The 26,297-nt window shown below is 37.9% G+C and overlaps 1 protein-coding gene across 1 annotated transcript in view; it reads right to left on the minus strand.

The window, feature by feature from the left end:
• The window catches only part of LRP1B (LDL receptor related protein 1B), a 1,021,752-nt gene that overhangs the window by 316,338 nt on the left and 679,117 nt on the right, over nucleotides 1-26,297 (minus strand). Inside the window, exons 42-43 of the mRNA XM_034786032.1 lie at nucleotides 7,713-7,902; nucleotides 5,858-6,062 (exon numbers count right to left, since the gene is read on the minus strand). Coding sequence (XP_034641923.1) covers nucleotides 5,858-6,062; nucleotides 7,713-7,902 — 395 coding nt within the window. The remainder of the gene's footprint in view (nucleotides 1-5,857; nucleotides 6,063-7,712; nucleotides 7,903-26,297) is intronic.

Below are 26,297 nucleotides of genomic sequence, written 5' to 3' on the forward strand. Positions count from 1 at the left end.
TATTTCCCAGAGATTTCCTTAATCAGTGAATATAGCAGATGCAGCTCTTCACATTTTGATATGACTCTGTCATTGTCATCTACTAAGGTTTCCATACAGAAAGTCCCACTCCCATTACAGAACCCTGCCATTCAGACTGCTATAAGCACCTAGTCTTTACTAGGATCCCAGACCACAGAAGCAGAACATGTCATGAAGATTAAAATCCTAGAGATGAAGCAGTACCACAATTTTGGGGTGGTGACCCTACAGTGAATCTAATGAAGAGCTCCCTGCTTCCCACAAGGCGGATAGCTCACTTGGAAGTGGGCTTAGACATTTTAATAGGTGAGATTCCACATGAGGCAGCTGCAGAGATTTCTGGTAAAGTTACAGAACCATCCCAAACTGAATTCAGGATTAGGGTCCTAGTGTTAAACCAGGCGTTGAGGTTGCTGAAACAAAGAATGAGTCTGAGGAGCATATTCATGGTATCTATTCATCCTCCAGGTCCTGAGGTATTCATGGTGGATGTCAGTCTTCAGGGATGGGGATCACACTTAGGGGAAAAAACAGCATCTGAGATTGTGGGACCATGTCATGAAACCACAAAAAAAAAAAAAAAAAAGGGGGAAACAAGAAAAGAAACAAAGGATCAGCTTTCTATAGCTCAAAGCAGTCAAGTCTGCCTTTGAAATGTCCAAAGTTACATCATGAATGACCACATATTAGTCCAAACTAATGCCTCCATCACTGAGAAATTTATCTCAATAACGAGGGGTGAGAAACTCAAGTTCCAGTACTCTATTCACAGATGATGGAGATAATTTCCTGGGCAGATTTAAACTTAGCTTCCATCAGAGTGGTTCATATAAAGGGAATACTAAACCAGATGGTGGCCTAGTTCAGCAGGCAATCCATAGAGAAATCAAAATGGAACCTGAACCAGAAGATATTCAGCCTAATAACAAACAGATTCAGCCACCTGAAAGTGGACCCGTTGGCACAGAATCACACATTTTTCTCAAGAGAAGGAGGACCCATTGGCACAGAGAAGCTAGACCAGTATTTCACAAAAGATGCAGATCCCAATCTCTAGACATAGATGCTTTTGCCCACAGATGGCCCAAAACTCTGCTCTATGCATTCCCAGCCCTTGTTTTGTTAAATAAGGTGTTTTTTTTTAAAAGGTAAGAACTAGCAGATGTGTCACTATTAGCACTCACGTGGCTGAGATGGTTCTTGGACCTAACTTACTGGGCAGGGAGACTGGACATACCATGAGCCCATTCTCCATGCAGATCTGGACCATCTACTAATGACCACATGGATATGGAAAAGGAACTCCTAAACACTATATGCAGGGACATGCACAAGAGGGAAGGGCCCCCCCAATAATAGTCAGGGGCAGAGAACACTTCCAGCCCCAGGGCCGCAGCAGGGAGAGCAAGCTCCTCCAGCCCCGGTGGGAGCTGACAGCTGCTCCGGCTCGGTGGTGGGGGTGGGTGGGAGGGAAGAGCACACTCCTCTGACCCCAGGCCTTGGCAGGGGGCACAGAACATACCCCCCCAAAAGGGGTCAAATTTAAATTCCTGTGCACACCCCTGACTATATGATTTTCTCTAACAGTAGTAAATATTCTTCTGGCTTCTAGACAGATTTCAGCTCTAAAGAGGTATTCCTCTATTTGCTCACAATTCAACACATAGTTTAAGAATCCCAGAGTCCCAAGCATTCCATTTATCCTAATCTAGTTCTACAAAGGTTTGGACACACAATTTTGGCCCAGCACTTTAGCATATCAGGTTTCTGCCCTCAGCAGTGTCCTATATGGAAAATCCTGCAGCTCCATAGTTTCAAGATTTCTCAGGGCTGTTAGGCTAACACTTTTTCCCCAAAGTGAGATTGGCTCTTAGTGCTTCAAGTGCTCACAGCTCCCCTTTGAACCTTTGACATCTCTCACTCCCTTTAATTTGTCCATCAAAACTTGTTGCCATCACCTTAGCTAGGGGAATTTCAGAGATTGCAGCATTATCCATGCAACTCCATACTGCATTTTCTATAAGGATAAAGTAGTTTTCAGAGTCCTTTGTACCGAAAGTGAACATATTTCATGTTTCAAAGCAAATAATCTTTCCTTAGTTCTATCTAAATCCCTGAATCCTACAATGAAAAGATGACATAATCTGGTTATTTGTAAAGATCTAGCTAAAGTGTACTGAATCAAACAAGATCAGGATCAATGTTTGTCTCGATTCACCCAAGGTCTAGGCCTCAAAGCATCTAAACAATCTCTGGCAAAATGAATCAAATTATGCATTGTGGAGACATTCAAGGGGTCAGGCAGGCCTGTTCTTCAGGGAAATAAAAGCTCACTCTACAAGATCCCTAGGAGATCGAGGCCGTGCTGCCTCATATAGCCAGGGGAGGGGCTATGGGTAGCACAAGCACAGCCTCCTACGAGTACTGCTAGGCAAAACTCTTCAACTCTGGTGCACTGGGCATGCACATACCTATGTGGAATACATGGCTGCATCTATTTGAAGAAATACAAAATAAGGTTGTGCAAGAACCATTAGCAAAATTAAAGTTCTGATGCAACTATTGTCACCAAGAAACTATAGTGGTTTGAGGTTTACTTTGTTGTTCTCATTTCAGGCAAAACTTCGTCGGACTTCCTTAATTTATATTAAATTCAAAATAGCAAATTTTGACGGAATTAAACCTGCAGATTGTCCCTATTTAAACATTTAGAAAAAAATGTATTTTTATAGAGATTTAACAGTAAAATAAAAAAGTGTTCTGTAGAACTTTCATTAATGCTAAAAATGCTACAATAAATACTGTCATATGAACCATATAAAAACAACCAGGAGTCTGGTGGCACCTTAAAGACTAACAGATTTATTTAGGCATAAGCTTTTTTTTTAATGTTGGGCAGTGCTGGAAATGAGGAGGAGCGTATTGGTGATGATACCAAACCTCTCTACCTCACTACTTCTGCCAGCTGTAAACTGGAAAAAGCTGGCACATATCACGAACAGGAGGGATAGCTCAGTGGTTTGAGCATTAGCCTCCTAAACCCAGGGTTGTGAGTTCAATCCTTGGGGGAGCCATTTAGGGATCTGGGGCAAAAATCTGTCAGGGGCTTGGTCCTGCTTTGAGTAGGGGGTTGGATTAGATGACCTACTGAGGTCTCTTCCAACCCAAATAGTCTATGATAACTTCTGAGGGGTACACAAACACTTACCTTCCAGTTCAAGCACTTCAGGTGGGGCTAGGCTCACCTTTAATATCCCAGAAATAAAGAATGTATCTAATATACAAGATACAGAACTAAAAAAAAAAAATAAACTATGAACACAGGTCACCCACTCTTATTCATGCTAGTAGTTCCTGATTCAACTAATACCACTGAAACTAATGCCAGTGTTCATGGAGCACAGTATATTCCAATGTGAGTAAAAGAGTAATAAAATTGAGTCCTATGTTAATACAACGTTAGGGTGACACACTTAAACACAAAAGATGTTAGAAAATGCAAAAATAAAGGTTTTCACTGTAACATTATGTACAGGGGAGCCCCAATCCTGGTCTGTCTCCTAGCTGTGCTGAGCACAACTTGGGGTGGGAAATGCAAGTTCCTGAGGTAAAGTAGAGTACATCTCTCAATGATGTGCTCAATGCTGATTATCCACTGTCTACCCACAACCAGGGATTACTGGATGCAGCAATGCCACAGACACAAGTGTGCTAGGTTCTGTGAGCCATCTCCATCTCTCTCCACCCGCAGACTTTCTGGATACTTTGCACCTCCAGAGAACCATAAGGAAAACTGAAAGGTGGCCAAGTTCTGGTATAAAGGATGTATATTTACATTTAAATAGTCTAATTAATAAACAAAAATATATATGCATTGTAGCTGAGTTAATGTTTCTGGATAAATATAGAACTTTTGCATTTCCTGAACATTTAGTTTTGAAATATGTGAAGTTAAGTGTTACAATAACAAAAGCAGATTTTTATGGGGGGCGGAGGGTTTTTGTTTTTTGGGGGGATTTTTGCATTCAATTTTTTTCTTATTTTCTAAGGAAATGGAAAGATGCAGCTGTCTATTTATGCCAGTCTGCAAGTAGTCCAAACTAGCACATGGTTCATTGAAATAAATTGGGTGGCAGGGAGAAGCGAGTTCTCACTCTTATTGTTATTGTTTAGCTGCTGCGTTTGTCTTCAAAGCTGGATTCACAAGGCAGCATGTCTAAAAAAGCAACACATGAAGGCAACATAAAAAGACAGAAATATAATTTGCATTTTTGGAAGACTGCTGTGTGCTTTAATGACACATTTACATTTCTCATTTGCACTGTGATGTAACAAACAACAAGGTAGGGATACATCAGGCTCTATTAAAATCTTAGCAGATACCTAGACCCAGGTGATATTTCAATACTTATAATATTTTTTAATGTAAAACGTTCTGCAAACCTAGCAGTCTATTACGCAGTAAGGATTATTTCCAGACAGTTTTGAGGTATGCTTTCCCTCCACCCCAACCCCCACCCCACTCATTTCTAAAGTCTTTCTGGGTCAGAAATACCATAAAAGATTAAAAGGGATTTTGTTTTATTTTTTTCCAATCTCCAATAAATCTAAAATAGCTGAATGGACTTTTCCTCAATATTTCTAAAAAAAATAAAACAATCTCATTCGGCTGCCAAAGGAGTCAAGTTACAGTCAAATTTCTATATAACCAACTATAACTTATAATAGACACATCAGAATGAGAAGTGATACATAGCACTGTATCTTAGGAAATCAGCCATTGTGCTTTAGCAGAGGAATGTTTTGCTTGTTTCATAGTATTTACATATGAAAATAATTCCTTTTAAACATGGAATCTGAAACATGAATACCTACATTTAGAAAAATCCATGCATACATGATTTGGATAATGACACAGAGAGTACACTTATGAAGTCTGTGGATGGTACCAAGTTGGGAGGGGTTTCAAGCACTTTGGAGGACAGGATTAGAGTTAGGGTTAGGGAGAGAATAATCAACTGCACAAATACAAAATGAGAAAGGACTACTTAAGAAGGAGTACTGCAGTAAAGGATCTGGGGCTATAGTGGATCACAAACTAAATGAGTCAACAATGTAATACTGTTGCAAAAAAAGCAAACATCATTCTGGGATGTATTAGCAGAGTGTTGTAAGCAAGACATATGAAAATTCTTCCACTCTGTTCAGCACTGATGAGTCCAGAGGAGAGCAATCAGAATGACTAAAGGTCTAGACAACATGATCTATGAGGAAAGATTGGAAAAATTGGGTTTGTTTGGTTCGGAGAAGAGAAAACTAAGTGGGGGCATGATAACAGTCTTCAAGTATGTAAAAGGTTGTTATAAAGAGAGAGTGATCAATTGTTCTCTTTACCCACAGAGGACATGATGAGAAGTAATGGGCTTAAATTGCAGCAAGGAGATTTAGGTTAGACATTAGGAAAATCTTCCAAACTGGAAGGATAGTTAAGCATGGGAACAAATTACCTAGGGAAACTGTGGAATCTCTGTCATTGGAGGTTTTTAAGAACATTAGAAAAACACCTGTCATGTATGATCTAGATAATACTTATTCCTGCCTCACTGCAGAGGACTGGACTAGATTTATCGAGGTCCCTTCCAGTCCTATGATTCAATTTAGTCATTTTGTTTACGAATAAGAACTAATGGAGAATTACTGATTCATTAATCTACAGGCAGATACATAAGACCCTGATTTGGTAAATTTAAACTTTGGTTGATTTAAAGAGACCATCCAAAAAGTACAACCATATATATATAATTCCATATATCAATATTTTATTTGTTTTACTTACGTATCTCTGTGACCCATCATATTCACACCTCTCTATTTTTCCCAGGCTGCCATCTGAAAAGTAGAGTTTCTCTGCACTGTGATCAATGGTAAGTCCATTTGGTGTGAGGATATCAGTACTGATAATAACCTGTGCATTTTTCCCAGAAAGGGTAGATCTCATGATGCTTGGATGCTGCTCATTCCAGTTAGTCCAAAACATTAAACTGTATTAACATCAAAATAATAATAAAAAGCTTTAAGCTAAACTTTTTATTTTACTTCCTATGTTAGTTCTACTTATAAATTAAGAATATGAAAAACATGTACCTTCAAATATAGTTATAGTTTATATAGTATTTTCAATTATAATATAGATCAATTATTGCAGTTTATCCTGTTTTAATGAGTGATCTGTGATTCTTATGATCTAATATTTTAAGTAGTGCGCTGTTCTCCAAATTATGTGAATCAATTATTTCTAACAATGGAAAACAAGTATGACAGTCAATAATTTTCAAATTATAATAGATCCTTGACTCATATGCAAGCATGGACTTTTTGTCTTCCCACAAATCTTTTGAGTTTTTATCCTCAATTTTGTCACCTGTTTTTTTTCTAAACCGGGGAAAATTCATATACACAAGGCCCTCCCCACGTCACTTATGCCCTGTAGTGAGAGACATGCTACAAGGAGATTAGATGCTGAAATAACGCAAATGGGGTGTCTAGGGTCTGCTTACTCAGACTTTAGAGGATGATGTACATTTCACAAGAAGAAGATACCTCCCAATTTACATAAAGTTACTTCAGAGTCTATGCTAGATTACTGACTGAAATGACTTAAGTTTTAATGTGCTATAAGAGAAGTTCAATTATATATATATCGACTTGACTCTCAATGGTACATACCACCCTCCTAAGACACAGCGATTTTTTAAAATTCTACCTTTACAAGTCTAAATTTAGGCACCCATTTGCCCTTTGACTAGGACATTTACTAGTAAGACAAGAAACTGAAGTGGGCTGTAGTCCACGAAAGCTTATGCTCTAATAAATTTGTTAGTCTCTCAGGTGCCACAAGTACTCCTGTTCTTCTTTTTGAAGTTTTATTATAAGTCTGTAAAATATTTGTATTTCCAGCTTTTACTTAAGAAATTTGAACTGTATATTACAGAAGCGAACAGCTCAATAGAGAATACTTATCCTTTCTGTTCTACCATAAATATTTCAGGCAGGTTTTCTTATTTTTTCAAACATCAGCTTGAAGGGTTTTTGGTGAAGCATAGTACAACAATATTTGAGCATGATCTTCTATCTAAAACAGGGGTCGGCAACGTTCGGCATGCGGCTCGCCAGGGTAAGCATCCTGGCGGGCCGGGCCAGTTTTATTTACCTGCTGACGCGGCTGGTTCGGCCGATCGCGGCCCCCACTGTCCGCGGTTCGCCGTCCCGGGCCAATGTGGGCAGCGAGAAGCGGCACGGGCGAGCGATGTGCTGGCCGCGGCTTCTCGCCGCCCCCATTGGCCCGGGACGGCGAACCGCTGCCAGTGGGGGCCGCGATCGGCCGAACCAGCCGCGTCAGCAGGTAAATAAAACTGGCCCGGCCCGCCAGGGTGCTTACCCTGGCGAGCCGCGTGCTGAACGTTGCCGACCCCTGATCTAAAAGATTATTTGCATTAAATGAAACATTTTAGGATTTCTGGAAACTTTTTCAAAAATAAAAGCATGAAATTTGGCTCCTGAAACTATATTTAGGCATCTGTCTGATCGTCAAAAGTGCTGAGTACCACAGTTTTCACTTACATGAACGGGAGATGCTCAATGCTCAGCACTTTTGAAAATTCAAAAACCAGCAATACAGATGTGGTACATACTTTTGGCATTCATCAAGAGCTAATACATGTGGATGATCATCTTCAGACATTGTTATTACTGCTTCCCTGTTGAAAGCTCCTCGTCGTTTCTGGTCAACTGTATGTCTTGTGATAGATGATGTAGTAGAGCTGGTCCAATAGAGAGTATCCCAAGCTCTATGATAGGCAAGTCCTTCCACAGAACCTACATCTGATAAAGACAATTACAAAGAAAATAAATTACTTCTTGCTAGCAAAGAAGGGGAATTTTTTTTTCTAAATAGTACTTGTTGAATAACACGGTGGTTCAGATGTTTTAGCTCTTCACATTTTCCTCTTTTTGTATGCCAACGTCACACATTGAGATCCAGAGAAATTAAATGATGTATCTTAGGTCACACACAAAGTTTGTGGTGGAACTGTGCTTGAAATCCAGTTTTCTTGTGTCCCACTATAGTGTGTTAAACAGAAGATAATTTCCCCCCTCTACACAGTCATTCCCCTCTTATCTTATGTTAGTAACTTTCAAACTAAGAATGTTGTCAGTAAGCTCATATATATGTGCTCTATCATCCTACATGAAAAATATGAGGAAGAAACAAAAGCAAATGAAATTAATAGCCAGCTAAGGAATACCTTTAATACTGTCAAGAAAAGATAAATTGCAGACTACCGATTCCAATAAATAAAAGTGACACTGGCAGAAACTGGAGTAATTATTTCTTACTATTGTGTTCCCAATCACTAAGGCAACATAACGGATACTCTGATTGCTTTATCTATTTAGTATTTAACACAAAAAACAGATTTAGGCAGATGCAACATATTACATTTCTAGATTTTTCTTCAATGATTCGTTTTATAATATGCAGTATTTATTATCTTGATTATTATTGTTTATATTTGGCATTGGGGAGGATATTATTTTCAAGCTACAAGAAATATATAGAGAATAGAAACTCATCAAAGTAAGTTCATTTACTTTATCTACAGTAGTTCATAAACACAAGGCAACAAAACAGTATTTGCTATAAATGTGTCACTTTCACTTATTCATTCAATATTTTTTCAAAAGTCTCCAGAGGTAATCCTGGCAGTTACAGGCCAGAAAGCCTATATTCAGTACCAAGCAAAGTTGTTGAAACTATAGTCAAGAACAGAATTATCAGACACATAGATGAACAATGTATGTTGGGGAAGAGTCACTGTCACTTTTATAAAGGGAAATCATGCCTCAGATTTCTATTAGAATTCTCTGAGGGTGTCAACAGGCATGTGGACAAGGATGATCCAGTTGGGATAGTAAACTTGGACTTTCAGAAAGCCTTTGACAAGGATCCATACAAAAAGGCTCTTAAGCAAAGTAAGCAGTTACGAGATATGATGGAAGGTCCTTTCATGGATCAGTAACCGGTTAAAAGACAGGAAACAAAGGATAAGTGAGAGTAAATGGTCAGTTTTCACAGTGGGGAGAGGTAAATAGCAGGGTCCCCAAAGGATTTATACTGTTCAACATATTCATAAATGATCCTGAAAAGGGAGTAAACAGTGAGGAAGCAACATTTGCTGATGATACAAAATTACTCAAGATAGTTAAGTGCAAAGTTGATTGTGAATAGTTACAAAGGGATCTCATAAAATTGAGTAACTGGGAAAAATTTGACAGAGGAAATTCAATGTTGATAAGTTCAAAGTAATGCACATCGGAAAACATAATCCCAACTATACATACAAAATGAGGAGGTCTAAATTAGCTGTTACCACTCAAGAAAGAGATGTTGCATCATCATGGGTAGTTTTCAGAAAACATCTGCTCAACATACATCACATCAGTCAAAAAACCTAGCAGAATGTTAGGAACCATTAAGAAAGGGACAGATAATAAGAAACAAAAATGTCATAATGTCACAAAGTAAATCTCTGGTACACCCACACCTTGAATACTTTATGCAGTTTGGGTCACCCCATCTCAAAATAGATATATTAGAATTGGAAAAAGTACAGGGAAGAGCAACAAAATCATCAAGGGTAGGGAATAGCTTCCATATGAGGAACGATTAAAAGACTGTGACTGTTCAGCTTAGAAAAGAGACAACTAAGGAGGGATATGATAGAGGTCGATAATATCACAAATTGTTTGGAGAATGTGAATAAAGAAGTGTTGTTTATCCCTTTGCATAATACAAGAAACAGAGGTCACCCAATGAGATTAATAGGCAGCAGGGTTAAAACAAGCATAAGGCGGTCCTTCTTCACACAATACACCATCAACCTATGGAACTTGTTGCCAGGCGATGTTGTGAAGGCCAAAAGTATAATTGGGTTAAAAATAAAATAAGTTTGTGGAGGATAGGTCCATCAATGGCTATTAGACAAGATGGCCATGAATGCAAGCCTAGAGCCATGTTCTGTCCCTAAACCTCCAACTGCCAGAAGCTGGGACTGGATGACAGGGGATGGATCCTTGATAATTGTCCTGTTATGTTAATTCCCTCTGAAGCGTCTGGCACTGGCCAGTGCTGGAAACAGAAAACTGGGCTAGATGAACCATTGGTCTGAGCAGTATGGCCTTTCTTATGTTCTTATACATCTACTTTTGATAGCAGCCTTCAACTACCTGAAGAGGGGTTCCAAAGAGGATGGAGCTAAGCTGTTCTCAGTGGTGGCAGATGACAGAACAAGGAGCAATTGTCTCAAGTTGTAGTGGGGGAGGTCTAGGTTGGATATTAGGAAAAATTATTTCATTAGGAGGGTGGTGAACGACTGGAATGGGTTATATTGAGAGGTGGTGGAATCTCCATCATTAGAGGTTTTTAAGGCCAAGTTTCACAAGCCCTGTCTGGGATGATTTAGTTGGGGTTGGTCCTGCTTTGAGCAGGGGGTTGGATTAGATGACCTCCTGAGGTCTTTTCCAACCCTAATCTTCTATAATTCTATGATTATTCTTTCATCTTTAGGATACAGATAGCAGCCCAAAATTCAAGTAAGTCAATATTATAATGTTGGGACTGACCCAGAGGAAATGATTTGATATACTGGCATTGCCAGTATCACATGGGGAGACATTTTGTCTATGGATCAGCCAGATCCCAAACCATTTAACGCTTTGCATGTTAAAACTAAAACCTTCAACTCCACTTTGAAATTATCAGGAACACTGGTGTTATAATGATTAGCCATTACAAGACTGTAATGAATTTGTGCTATATTACAGTAATTTACCATACACATTTTAAGGTTTATTCCATAGCACAACCATATTTTCTGTTGAAAGTAATTTGTTAGCAGTTATTCACTCTTTTTGAAATATGCGAGAAAATATCTAGTTAGTTCACTGAACACTGCAATTTGGGGAGTCAAACCCAAAATCTTTCAATAGGATGAAAATCAGGGGATTTGTTGTTTACTACCAGTTTCGTATATTCACACTACCTTATACTGTTTTGTGTTAGTAAAGCACACAGAAACGGGAAATGAAAAGAAATGCATTTCTTTCACTGACACATTAAATTAAAACATTGATAGCATTAGATGCCTACAGCACTGGTTAAATTTATTCTACCCATGAAGCAACAGTTTATGATTTTCAAATGAATAGCACACTTAAATGAAGGGAACATTAATACAATATGATATTAATATACAAATCCTCACATTATTCACCTGCCACTGACATTCTGAATTAAATCAGTAATGGGGTGTATAACTGATTAAATATCTACACAACAGAAAGCAACAGCTTATGATTTACAAAGGCAATGGTAGAGCGATCACATCATTACGTTGCCAAACGCCATCTATCACTTTTACTGAATTTAACGAAGATGGATTACATTCCGCAGATGACATGCATCCTATAAATATTGTCATTCTGATCTTCATCTGACTTTCCTAGCGAACAGACAAGCAACAAATCAATTATTGAAGAACACCTATTAGAATCCCTTGTTATTCAGCATGTGTTGTATGTGTGGGAGGGGAGAATATTGCTGAAATTATCTAATGACTCTAACGTCTGAGATTTGGGAATGCTTCTCATTACTTCTGAGCAAAGTAAGTTTCTAGCTCATCTCATTTACTATTTAAAATTCTGCAGGAAGATTAAATTCAAAACGTTACCAGTTTTTGTACTTTGACTAGGGCTGGGTTGGATCAACAAACCTTTTTGCATTAATTCCACCTTCTAAGCCACCTCAATTTGTTCAACCACACAGCAAATTGTAAGGCAGGAAACAATCATGTTCATCTATATAATGTATTGCTTTGTAAATACTGAAAGATAGTAAACATCATACCAACAACGAGCACAAGCAACACACTTACACCAAAACTTCTGGGGATATTTTAAAAGTACCTACCATTAAGCACCTGCTTGAGTCCTTATTTACTGTACTCTCTCATTTGGCTTGCACAATTTACTTTTTTGGAAACAAGTCTGTCAATTGCTTGAATGGCCCAATCACAGGAGATCAGACTGATTTCTGATTATGCAAGCAGATTGTAATAGATAACAGGTAGTCAGTATTTGATGTCTGAGATGAAGATTATGCCTCAAAAGCAATACAACATCTGAGAGATGGCTTAAAATTTCATACATATTACCAATTTCACAATCAGAAATTCTTTACCCTTAATTAATTCTTTACCCTTCCATTATGCTCTTCAGGTAGCTATAAGGCAAGAAGTCATTCTTGGCAGAAAGTAAAATTCTTAAGAGATAAACTGTCATAAAAGAATGAATGGATAGCATTTTGTTTTTGAAACTAGAGGCTGATTTGATTATTTAATTGCTTCTCTCATCGTTGAGCTGCAAAATGAGCTCATCTTATTCAGAATATTTTAAAACTCAGAATATCTCAAATTTGGCACAAACAAATTTAATTAGTATATACTAACTACACCATTTTTTTTTTTTTTTTCCTATGAAAAATTCAGGTAGACTTGATGCCATAAGGACTAAGTTTGTGTATGTGATTTCTAGAGCTGTGCAATGTGACACCATGTGACATGTTACATTAAAATTCCTTCAAATGCTGATGTAGTAAACTTTCTGATCATACATAATAAACATAGGCTTCAGGGTTCTGCAAAGCAACAACCAGCTTATTTTCAATAGCTACACTTCATGTTACTTCAAGGAGTGAATAATTCTAAGACTGAAGGGAGAACTTGTTCACAAATTCTATATCTTTTATTCAGTGCAATCGTATTTAAGATAAATATATAAACACTGATGTGACAAAGTCTCTTTTGGCACATGGCAAAAAAGAAAGTTAAAGGCTAATTGCCAGTTTACCTATCTTTATTCATATAAAGGTGATGTTTTAACATAACCATAAAATGTTTTATTGGCAAAATTATTCCTCTTCAGAGGCACTGATGTAAAAAATGGGGGAATGTACTGTACCATAGTGACAGTGCCTGGTGGGAATTGTACCTTTATAAGGCATGATACCTATAAAGCCACTGGAGGAACATGGTAAGAGGTTACTCTTGCTATACCTTTATTCCCCACAATTCTGATTCCTGGTGTGTAAGAGAGGGTTAGGTCAACTAGCAGTACCAGCACTACTGACCAGATTCTACCCAAACATGCTTCTTCCTGTACAGGTGTGCTGAAGGGGAAGGGCAAAAATTTCATTTGCATTGTATTTGAGCCATCTGGCTACTGAAGATCTTGATGCTTTCTTCTGCTTTACTTTGGCATTATATAGTATGAGGAAGGCATTTTAATAAGGATGGTTTTCTTTTCATTAGATTTTTAACTTCCCTGTATGTATATATCCTTTGCTACTCCTCTTTTAGACTGACTGAGTTAGGGCAGAAGGAAAGAACAATTTCTTGTGAGCAATGCAATGGAAAGCAGAATTGATTTTAGGGATATATGCAGGATTCAGGCAAAACAACCCCTTGTCTTCACAGCACATATCATATTGACATTTCATATAAAGTGCTGTAACCATAAGATCAGAAGTAATGACCAATCAAAAGTCAACTTAAATGGAAATTAAACAGATGCCATAGGAGAATGTCTCAAAGAGTGGTCTTCTGACAACTTCCAGGAGTAGACTGAACTTCATGGGACTACTCTATAGATCTTCTGTTGGTTGATTAGGGTTATTGTTTTGCAGGATTCTTTTAATGTGGAGAATCAGGGAAATATTTTTAGGATTGTCTATTTTTATAAATGGTTGCAATGATAAAGCTTAACACTTCAAAAAGATGCCTAAGGCCTAAAAGTATGGTGTCTTGGATAAATTCTAATACGTGACAAATTTTAGCTGTCTGGATTTAATTTTATTTTCTCAGCTCTGGTGGCTAAATCTGGCCCAGATTCTAGTTTTCACATATGCAGCAGAGCTTATCCTCAATGCTAGCAGGCTGAGTACTATTGTTTCTTTAATTTTCCCCTTCTACCAGTAGTACGATAAACCAGCACAGTCTTGGCTCTAGATGGATAAGGAATCCTGGTACTAATGGGTGACTCAAGTTGCGGAGGTGAAGCCAGAATTTGCAAAGCCAGAATGGAACCGCTAGGATTACTTGTGTCTTGTCCTGGTTAATTTCCCCCAGAGTCTGTGACATCAGAGAAAAAGGATTCAGAATCCCTGAAGGTCAGGTTTAGGGCAGTACAATTTCCTTCTATCTGATGACTTTTAATCTCTCTTTGGCTGTCTATTAGATGAAAGACACTTTTTGACCTTCCTTATAAGCATGGCTTTATTCAGTAACACTTCACAAAGTTTTCTTCTTGAAGACACCATTAGGTACTTTGCCTAATGGCACACTTCTTCGGCTTGATTCAAAGGTGTCCACGGAATGGCATTGAATCATATGATACAAAATCTCCAGCCATGGAGATTTTTATAATTTTGGTTTTCTTGGGAAGGTTCTCAATCGGGGGTCTGTGTGGACTAGTGTGGCCCAGGCAAAACATGTAGATATGGACAAAGCCTGGAGCTAGAGGGCAGCAAATGTAGCTTCAGAATTCCTCCAGAAGGCTGATTCCACTCTTCAGTCCATTGCTTTTATTTAAGAGAACACTTCATCTGCTGGTATGGTTGTGTCCTTGACCTGGGGAGCTACAAAAGATTCTACATTAGAGAAGCTGATGTAATCCATTGTGGATTTAAGGACTGAATAAAAGTTTTGTGCAGCCTGCATAATCTCTGAAGTTTGTTGTGGTGGCCCTATTAGGATTTAATAATTTTGTTCAAATCAAAGAGAATGGAAACACAGAGTTCTTTTTTTTTTTTTGGGGGGGGGGGGGAGGAAGGGCACAAATACTTCTTAATGGATTCTCTGACCTGTCTCTTCCCTCCCCCATGTTAAATTTGGGAACTCACTGTAATAAGCCATTTTTACTATGCTCAGGATATGGAAAGCTCATCCACTTAAGTTATTTTGAAGTCACAGCCCTGGGGTCTGTTTTCTTACTCAATCTTGACTGACTGGGCCAATCACAAGGAGTTGGAAAAAAAGTTAATGGGAAGCCAGTGTAAAAATGTAGTACAATATTTCAAAAATAGCTTAAAAACTAAAGAACAAGGAAGATAAAATTTTGCACCAGTTGGAACCCACAGAGCACCTTTCATAATTGAATGTGATATGATTCTAGAAATTACCAAATACTGATTCACACTGAGCATCAGGAACAACACAGGCCAACAGCTAAGGACACTTCCAAGAGCATATACACTTTCCACTGCCAAGGGACATACTGAGAACTTTTCAGGATCCCAAGGAGTCACTCTCAAAGTTGTATTTAGCCCACAATGGCACTCCAAATAAAGGGGAAGCAAACAAGCATAAGCAGAGCCCCTTCCCGACACACTGAAGGGAACATTTCATATTGCAACCTATTAACATTAAAATGTTCCAAGGATTCTACTTACAAAAAATAAATCTAAGCCAGTGTAACACTCTCTCAACAACAATACATATTTTACTCTTATGTCTCAGTATATTTAATTTTATAGGTTTTGCATTATCTGATATAGTCATTAGTCATGTTTTAAAAGTGTGGCGTACCAAGGCTAAAATTAAGGATTCTGTCTTACCTTTTTTTAAAAAAAATGTTTTGTTTTATTTAAGAGGAAAACTGTTGGGAAGCATTTTTTTTAAAGCCTATGTTTAGCAGATTCTATATATATTTTGGGCTGCTCTGCAACTTTTCATTTTCTTTAGTGAGTTTTGAAAGTTCATTTAGAAGCTTTGTTCTTTCCTCCTACTGACTTTCCAACTTTCTTCTTCCACCGTAGCATATTTTAAAGGCAGATGAGCTCAAAAGACAGCATGTGAGAGTAATAGCAACACAACTAAATGGTCTCTGGTACCCACAAGCACATGAAGAAACAGTCCATACTTTAAAATTTGGGAAAGATCAATTTTGAAATGTAATAATATTAAAGCATATTCTAACTCTTTTCTTCTGCTATCTCATTGTACAGAATAGATTCCATATAACATACAAATATGAATATTGCAAAGTAAAGCCCTCAAAAGTCAGAAAGTACACATGAAATCTTTATTCTTCCCTATTGTGCACAGGGATTAAAATAGTCATATTTTACATGGTCACATACTATCACAGTAAACTTCTGGATATGTTTTTGATTTATGTATTTAGTGACCATGTTTAACTTTATGGGGCAATAGTCCCCCTATAATAACTGTTACGGCACTGAAGCAAGAATGTATTGCAGAATTCAAACACACCTATTTTAAGTTTTATCTGACACCCAATTGGGATAAATACCCTGGATTGAAAATCAAAATATTTCTACCATGTTCCTTGACACGTCTGTAAAATGACAAAAACACCCATCATAGAATGAATGAAGCACTTATAGTATAAATGTGTTATATAGATTAAACATATTCAGGCACTTTTTCAAAATTACTGCTGTCAGAATTGTACATGTCTAAATGGTCAAAACATTTTTTTTCTAAATATACTTCAACAACTTAAAGATTTTAAAAAGGAATATTTTAATGAATATAGAGATTTACTACATATACCTACTTCATTTGAACAAGATATTTTTTAAACCATTAACTATGAGGCATCATTTTTTCAATTACATGTATGTCTAGAGTAACAGTTTCCTCCTTCTTCCCCAAAATTTCCTTTGCTTGAGACTGACATTGGACAAGATATAGTCTTCAATCAGAAACAGTTTTATCCCTGCATAAAAATGCCACCATTAGCAAGTCTGACATGAGATTCTGCATGGATCCATACTGTGAAGGAAGTATATGACAGAGTAAATTGGGGCTTTCTGGAAAACAGTCTGTCGAGGTTGTGCAAGTGCCTTAGGCCCTTGTGTCCCACCTCCACCCAAGGATGTATATTATGATACTGTCTTTAATTACATGACTACTATTTTTTTCCACAGACCCCTGCCTCATTCAGTGAAGGAGCAGTGTCATGGGGCGTTTGCCCCACACTGGCAGGGAAGGGGTTAATAGAGCTCTAGGGAAGCTGCGCAGGAAGCCACCAAAAGGAGAGGCTGCAAGGAGCAGCCAATCAGGGCCCAGTGGGCTCACATAAAAGGAGCTACCGGGCCAGAGTCAGTCAGTTGCTGCTGGGAGCTCAGGCAGAGAAGATTGTGTCCTGAGTAGGCTGCAACACTATAGCACCTTGGACAGAGCAGTTCAAGCAGAAACTCAGGGAGTTGGAAAAGGAGCTCCAGAAAGGCTGCTAGGGCAGAGTAGGGTGCTGTGGCCATGGAGAAGTAGCCCAGAGAAATGCAGCAGTAGTTGAGGCAAAGGAATGCAGGAGGCAACTCCCTGGAGCCAGGACTGGAGCGGTGGGTGAACCCAGGTCCCCCATACTCACCACTGGGAAAGTGATTGGATAATTGACTGCAGATCCCCCAAAAGGGGGCGGGGAGCACAGATGTTGGCACAGCTGGAGGACTGTCCCATGAAATGGAAACCACAGTCCTTGGAGTGACATGGGTTCGAGAGCAGACGTGACGGTGAGTGACGCACCATCGGGAGAGGGCATACCGACCTGTGAAGCTAATCCTCAAGATGGCCAGTAGAAGGTGCCACCATGGTGAGTGGAGTCCATCACAAGCAGTTATTCTATATTTCTTTTTATCCTCTTCATTCAATGTATGGCCCCAGGTCTTATTTACCCCACACAGTCGAACTCTTCACTCAATACGAATTATAATTTTCTTCCTGGGAATTTCTATGATGCTCTCACTATCATATCTGTGTCCTTCACAAACATTAATTAACTGATCTTCATAACAGGTGATATCATCACCAACTTATAGATGGCGACTAAGACACAGAGATTAAGGGGAAAATTGTCAAAAATGTCCAGAAATTTTGGGAACCCAAATTGACAAACATTGATTTTGATTTGCCAGAATACACCTCTACCCCGATATAACACGAATTTGGATATAACACGGTAAAGCAGTGCTCCGTGTGGGCGGGGCTGCGCACTCCGGTGGATCAAAGCAAGTTCGATATAATGCGATTTCACCTATAGCGCGTTAAGATTTTTTGGCTCCCGAGAACAGCGTTATATCGGGGTAGAGGTGTATCTAGAATTTTATAACACTTTAAATGATCAAATCACAATTGATTTCAATGGCAGTCATGAATACTCAGCACTTCTGCAAATTTGGCCCCAACTATCTCATGATGGGCTCTCATAAAATAAGGGATGCATTATTAGTGGCCCACTATGAAGATTTTGGTTTGAATGACTTGCACAGTATCTTACAGCCACTCTGTAAGGGATATAATCCAATTATCCAGAATGACATTCAATATCCTTAACCATCCTTTCCCTTCTGGCAATCATCCTGCCTCTTTCACTGGACACTTCTGCAAGAATGAGGCAGGAATCCTATACACAACAACCTCTTTCACTACACAACCCTTATTCATTCCCAGAGTACTGTCAATACTGTGAATAGACTGAGGGAGAGATCTTGTGGAAAAAATACTCTGTAACCATATAATTAAAGACTATATCATAATGCGGACATACCAGGAAGCCAATTTTAAGGTTGCATGTGCAGTTCCTAATTTTGAATGCTTGACTTTGAAACCTTAATCTTCTTTTAACTTTTTGTCTGTAAACGTAGTTTAGCATCTAGCTCAGATGCTCATAATTTAGGACAGCCTAAAATGTTTAATCAAGTAGATTTTTGGATGCAATTTCCTATTAAAATAATCCTAACTGGAAAAAAAAAAAAACAGAAATCCCATCACATGCAACCCTATTGACTCAACCCAGAACTGGGTCATCAGCAGGGTTGGGAACTTTAGATTCATTGCACAGACCTTCACTACTTGAGATAACAAAGTAACTGGTAGCAGTAGTAGGCTGAATATGTGGCTCAGACCAGAGGGGGATGAGACACATACTTTACCAGTGAGTTTCACAGTTGTTTGTTGGGAGCAGAGGAATGCAGACTCAGGAATCCTAGGTTCAATTCCATGTTCCAAAGGGGAATGTGGTTTTAATGGTTCTGTCCTTCTCCTCCACCCCACCCCAGCTTGCTTATAATATAGGGAATAATGCTGCATTAATGTACAGATGGAACTCCAGGCAGCAACTTTCCATCTCTTAAAGATGGAGCATTTCTCAAATATGTAGTGGAGGCTGCCTTAGATTTGATAGAATGTGTTCTGAAAAACATTGGTGCTGAAAATCTCTGGTAGTTCATAACAGGAAGGAGAAATTAATCCACATGAATAATTTCTGCACGGAGACTGATACCTAGTATTATCCATATGATGCTTATCATCATCTATATGTGCTACACAAATGGAATCTTGTTCAGATACAGCCCTCTTAAAATCAAGACAGTATTGCCTTCACTCCCCTGATAATAAATGGCTTTGAGCGAAAATATAGGCAAGTTGATGGACTGGTTTAAGTAGAAGTCAAAAACCACCTTTGACACAGATTTGGTGTGTGGGTAAAGGATCACCTTATCTCTAGGAACACTGTATGACACCACAAGTCAGCCATTTATGCCTGGCTCATGCACACTTTCCAAGCTAATGTGATTATCACCAGAATGCTATCTTCAAGGAGATTTTGTGGAGGAAACATTTTAAAAATGTCTCAAATAATTCACTCATTATATTGATGAACACTACATTTAAATCCCAAGACAGGGTGAAGAGAAAGAAATATGTGAAGTAGACCATTTTAAAAATCTCATCAGTATAGAATTGAAGAACACAGTAATTATAACTTGACAATTGTCTCAGGATTTCACTGGAGCCTGAGAATTTCCTCCTACATCCATGAGGACTATGCAGGTGAAGTCCTTCTCTGCTTCTCAAGCATTGGAGCTCATTCTATTTGAGACTTGGACTCTACAGGCTGAGTGAGATTTACCAGGCTCTCGCTAGAAGTCTGTGCATACCGTTACCCAGTGCTGTAGAACAGACTATGAGAGTCTCCAGTGTGGAATTTATTTGCAGAATACTTTGTTGCAGTTAACCAGGATCCACTCTTTATGATCTTCTCTCTTCTCAACACATATTGCCATGAAGTCTAGGTTTTAGGATTTTAGATATACCTCGATATAACACTGTCCCCGGGAGCCAAAAAATTTTACCGCGTTATAGGTGAAACCGCGTTATATTGAACTTGCTTTGATCCACCAGAGAGCGCAGCCCGGCCCCCGCGGAGCACTGCTTTACCGCGTTATATCAGGGTAGAGGTGTATAGTCTGTATTTCAAAATGGGGAAAACTCTTGCAGGAGGGGAAGAAATGAGGAAAAGAACACCTATTTGATGTCTGCAGAGAACCTACAAACCTGAAAGCACACCTGTAATCTGTCAAATAATTGAAAGAGTCAGTTTAGTAATTTAGCTTTGCCTGGTAATTCACTGGTTAGCAAATGGCCATGTGCAAGTACGACTCTAGACAGGAACGTCCATGACATATTACTGATAAACAATAATATAGAAAATTCAATATGGTACAGAACTGAAAACCTATGTGACAAACTAATTCAACTATCCAAACATCTATTGTAGAAAATCACTCCAGGCACATACAACTATAACAAACATTTTATGTTTGTTTTCAGAGTTCTGACAATAGCAATATGATGAAATTGCATACGGAGTATTAGCACACATATCAGGATATCAAGAGATATTCCCTTCAAAATTCCATGACCAGTTCTGCAACAAGTGACTTTTTAAAATGGAGTGAGGATTAATCAAGTAAATAGATCTGAATTTTAAGTTGAAATATCTACTGTATTTCAAAAGGTTCAGCAAATAGATGTTATGGTCCAGAATGTGGCTCTTCAAATAGCATAACAGTTTTGGAAAACAAACAAAAGCATGAAAACATAAAAGATACAATTTAAAACAAGTTTAAAGTGTCTATCTACACAGAGAAATGACTTTTTAAGAGGAAACTACTACTTCTGCATAAACGTTGTATAATGATAATTGCTAATCTTTTTAGGACAGCTGAAGATCTATTCAAGAAAAAAACAATACAATTTTATAATCACAAAATTTTGACTTCTATTATAGATGCTTTCCTTCAATAAGCAGTGCCAGACATTTAGAGGCGAGGGGGGAATAATCTAATAAAAGAATATTGTATATCCGTAGGAACTCTATTAACTTGAAACCTAAACAACATTAGAAAACTACAGCCTTTACAAAAAATTAAGTTTGTTCATCCCTATTTTTAAGACCAGTTTTGAATATTGTAACTTGCTAGCAAGTTATAGAATATTTTAAATATATAACAATTTGCATAGCTGTAAATATGTTTCATCCTAAAGACATTTCTGCTTGTAAAGTCATCACAGCAACCGATTAAATATTATGTCAGATAATAATTGCCAAACAAGTAAATAAAATACTCAGCCCACATCCCTGAAAGAAAATTGATTTGGTTGGAAAAGTCCACAATATCTTAAGTGCATTAAGGATGAGATTTTCAAAAAATGTTCAGTGTTTACCCAACTTTGCCCCTACTGAAATTGATAAGAGTTCTAATATTGATTGCTATTGAAACAGTTAGGCCAACATGGAACAGTTTTGAAAATGCGATCATAAAATGTTTCTCTCAACTTTATGTTTAGTCTTGTGCTGTCATATTAGCTTTTTAAATTTTCTGTACATTTTTATTTTCTTAAGAAAAAAAAAAACTTTATGATTTCCAAAACAGTCACTTATTTTCATGTCATTTTAAAGTAGTACCATACATACGGAATAGAAAAAATACAAACACATCTCTGGAACACATGAATTGCCCAAAGGATATTGGCTGGATAACCCACCTTTGTAGAAAAACCTGCAGGAGGCAGCCTGGGCAAGAAATCTCCATGAAGATTCACCTTGTACAGTTTTCCCTAGATTTTTCATCAGTGAAGATGTTACATTTTTTGTGGAATGAGCTGAGGCTTGCAGCCATCAAAACAAATAGATTTTGGCCTGCCACCTCCCATATGTGTAGATCCTGGACACAGCAGATGGATGCATCTAATACCCCTTCTATACAGGAACAGGAAGATCTGTATATTCACGGTCACTCTTCATTATAGATCAGGGAGTTACAATCCAGCCATATAACAGCTATAAACAAGGTAACATATAGTCTATTCCTATGTTAATAATTTTTGACTATTCAGTCACACTAATCATTATCAACAGTGGCATCAAGACACAAAACATGTCATAGCTATAACATTATATGTGATAGTGATTTTTCTTTTTGGATAACACCATAGAGATTGTAATTACATATTGTATTTTTCACTACTTAACTGTGTTTACTGGATCCAAAATATATGTTTGCAACTACCAGTTAAACTACCAAACAGAAGAGACAAAAAACTTATAAAGTGTTTATTTAAGAGAATGAAAAGTTATTTTTGAGAAGAAAGCTCAAAAACCTGAAGAAAACCTTAAAATAGATCAAATTTAATAGTCTATAATAGTAACTTAAATACTTACTGGACAGTTAAATTGGGTGGATTTAGTTAGAAAGAATAGTAGCACACATTGGAAAACCCTTAACAGATGCCAATAGTGGAGAGTTTTGCAGTACATCACAGGGTCTGCCACTTTATGTTAGGAGTAAATGGTTGTTTTTTTTTTTTTTTGGTCTTATAGATGCTAACACAGTTCAAAACAGATGCAGTGTTTCTACACAAAACACGTCATGTTATACTATAAAAGATGTGGCATTGGCAAAATGCATCGATCTCATTGTCCATCCAGGGAAAAGAAACTGCTCAGTCAAGACACTATTTTACTTCCCAGAATTATTAATTATTATTATAACTGCTACCACCACCTTTTTCCCCTACTATTTTTTTGTCTTTCCTGTCACTTATTCCTCTCTCTCTCTGGCTTTATGACTTATTAATTTTAGAGTCTGTGCAACTCCTGAAAAGCTAATTTATCAATCATTTGAGTAGTACTTCCTAACAAGGAAAAAGGTGCACACTATCTCAACACAGCTTTAGCTAATAAACTATATAAAGGCAAAACGTCTCAGACTTGTAATCTTAAGATAACTCTTTCTTACTGTGGTGTGATAATCAAGATTCCCTCTCTGCTAGTCATGGGAGCTGAGAAAGATTAAAATGATCTCTGTATATAAAGGACAAGTGTGAACAATACAATGGGTACATTTAAGCAACTTGTTCCTGATTTTGTTTCAGGAGTTGAGGGGGTTCTTAGCAGGGAGATGTGAGATGGTAAGAGAAGTTGATGGAAATGGGAGTACCTAGGGCTGGTATGTGGAAAGAGATGAGTGAGAAGGTGGCCAGAAATCTGGGACAAAATTGCAAAGGAAGTACAAGCAGCAGTAGGGTAGAGACAAGGTACTGTAGTTAGGAAGAAACAGGATGTATATCAGGGACTGGCTAGAAGAAATAGGTGGCAAATGGGTTAAAAGGAGGACTGATTTGGAGAAACACCAGCCAGCCAGCCAGGACATGCTACACTGGCTGCCAGATAGCAATGCAGCAAATAATAAAATGTATCTGGGCTTACCTGAAACTCCCTTTTCTTCTGTGATGGAAAATTCAGCCTGATTTCAGCTTGGGGGCAGTCACTGGCAGCAAGTGAATGCTTAGGATGGGAGAAAGAAAGCCCAGCCCTTGAAGTTCTCACCTTGAAACAACCATGACAGCCAGGATAATTCTAGTCTACATTTTTAAATTACAGGCTGTATTAATCTATAGATTGAAAACACAGAACAGTTTATGCTGCTGCAGAATACTGGGGTAATTTTGGCTAGCAAAGTAAGCCTGAAGCTTTGGATGTCATATTTTATTTTTACCTGACCGTGGATGATCCCTTTGTTTCCAGGATGGGCTTGATTTGTGGACATTCTTACTCAAAGAAAACAATTTTTTCAGGTAAGTTTGGATAACATTTCCTATTGTTCATTATATTAAGGTTCTCAGAACTGTTATGATGGGATTTGCACAGCAATGTGCCACCAGGATGGAAAGAAGAAAAAAAAAGAATCATCAATTATATAAATTCTGTCATCCTCCTAATAGGATACTATAACATGGAGAAGAATGCTACCAAAAATGGCATCCACTGAAGACCAGAGAACCGTCTTATAGAATTTGGTGAATGTAAATATTGACAAATTGTGGCCACCTTGCAGATTTAATTAAAAGAGATAAGAAAAGGAATGAAGGATCTCAGACATGCTCCATCTTATTCCTGTAGAAATAGCTGATTTGCATGTCTTCTTACTTTTGCAGCTGGACTATATAAAGCAGATATTAACTTTGGATGTATAGAAAATTTGTGTATGCGTATTGTATAACATGAGGAGGTTTCAAATCTTGAGTATGCAAATGCTTGGGATGAAGGAAGAACCTTTCTTGCATTCTGTGACCAAAAATATGAATTCCCATCGGAAATAAATGCTATGTAAGGGCAACATTGCATAAATGAATAACACAATACAGGATCTCATCAGAGAGAGTTCCCAACTTTGAAAATTCATCTGATGGAGGTAGAAACTATTTGGAAACTACTATGATGAATAGGAAAACTATAATGTTGCCTCCTCTAGAGGTTAAATCCTGATAACACTAAGGATGAAATGAGGTTACAAAGTTCTGTTTTGTTACTTGGTGGGGAAGGAATCAGGGTTGCCGTAAGAAAGGGCTTAATGATGGCGTGTGAAGAAAAGCTTTTCTTGGACATACTGAGAACCTATGATAATGGGAAGACTTGACCTTTTAGTTTGTACTCTTGTACTCATATTAAGGCATTCTTGGATGAACTCAGGGCTGTTTCACTCACTACAATGGGAGATCAATCTATAGAACTTGCATAGGCAAGTGAAAAATCTCTGTTTGATTACTTTTTTCTCTTGGTCCAGCAGACTATTAATCACTTCACCCAAGTAACCATTTTTATTTAGGTGACATATTTCAAATACAAGGCAGATAGGATTCTTCACCAAATAATCACCAAACTGAGAAGAGGTGATGCCATTTTAGATTTAGTATTGGTAAGTAGTAAGAACATCATAGAAGAACCAGTTGTAGAGGGTTTGAGTGATCATGAATTAATTCAGTTTAAACTAATAGAAGGATAAACAAAAACTGTTCTGCAGCTTGGGTCCTTGATTTTAAAAGGGCAAACTTTTTAAAAAATAAGGGAAGTGGACTAGACTAAAGAACTGAAGGATCTTAATGTGGAGGAGGCTTGGGATTACTTTAAGTCAACGTTGTATAAATATCTGAAGCCTTCATTCCAAGCAAGGAGAAAAAAATGTAGGGAAGGTTTGCAGACTGACTGGATGAACAAATATCTCAAATAGGTTAAGAAAAAAGCAGAAAGCCTTCAAGGAATGGAAGATGGGATCACTCAGCAAGGAAAGCTAACTCTTGGAGGTCAGAAAGTGTAAGGAAAAGGTGAGACCTGTCAAAAGCCAAGCAGAGTTGGACCTTGCAAAGGATATTAAAACCAATAGTAAAAGGTACTTTAGCCATATAAATAAAAAGAAAAGATGTGGGACTATTAGACCGCTAAGCATTAAGAATGGGGAGGAGAGTAAAAATAATCTAGGCATGGCTCAATACCTAAAAAAAATACTTTGCCTTAGTGTTTAATAAGAATAACGAAGAACTTAAGGACAGTGGCAGGGTGGCTAATGGGAACAAGGATGTGATAGCAGAAATTACTACATCCAAGGGGGAAGTCAAACTCAAACAGCTTAACAGGACCAAATCAGGGTGCCCGGGATAATCTTCATCCAAGAATATCAAAGGAACTAGCACATGCAATTGCAAGCATTTTTTCATAAATCCATTAACTCAGGGGTCATACATTATGACTGGAGAATTGCAAATATAGTACTTATATTTAAGAAGGGGGGGGACTCCTGGGCTGTTATTTTGACCTCAATTGTATTCAAGGTCTTAGAACAAATTTTGAAAGAGAAAGTAATTAAGGACATAGAGGTAAACAATAATTAGGATAAAATACATGGTTTTAGAAAACGTTTATCATGCCAGATCACCTGATCTCTGAGAAAATAGCTGCAGTAGAGCTAATTCTACTGGAGTTCAGTAAGGCATTTGATACAGTTCCACGTCGGA

Source organism: Trachemys scripta, chromosome 11, assembly GCF_013100865.1.
Source record: "Trachemys scripta elegans isolate TJP31775 chromosome 11, CAS_Tse_1.0, whole genome shotgun sequence".
In the NCBI taxonomy this organism is placed as follows: Eukaryota; Metazoa; Chordata; order Testudines; family Emydidae; genus Trachemys; species Trachemys scripta.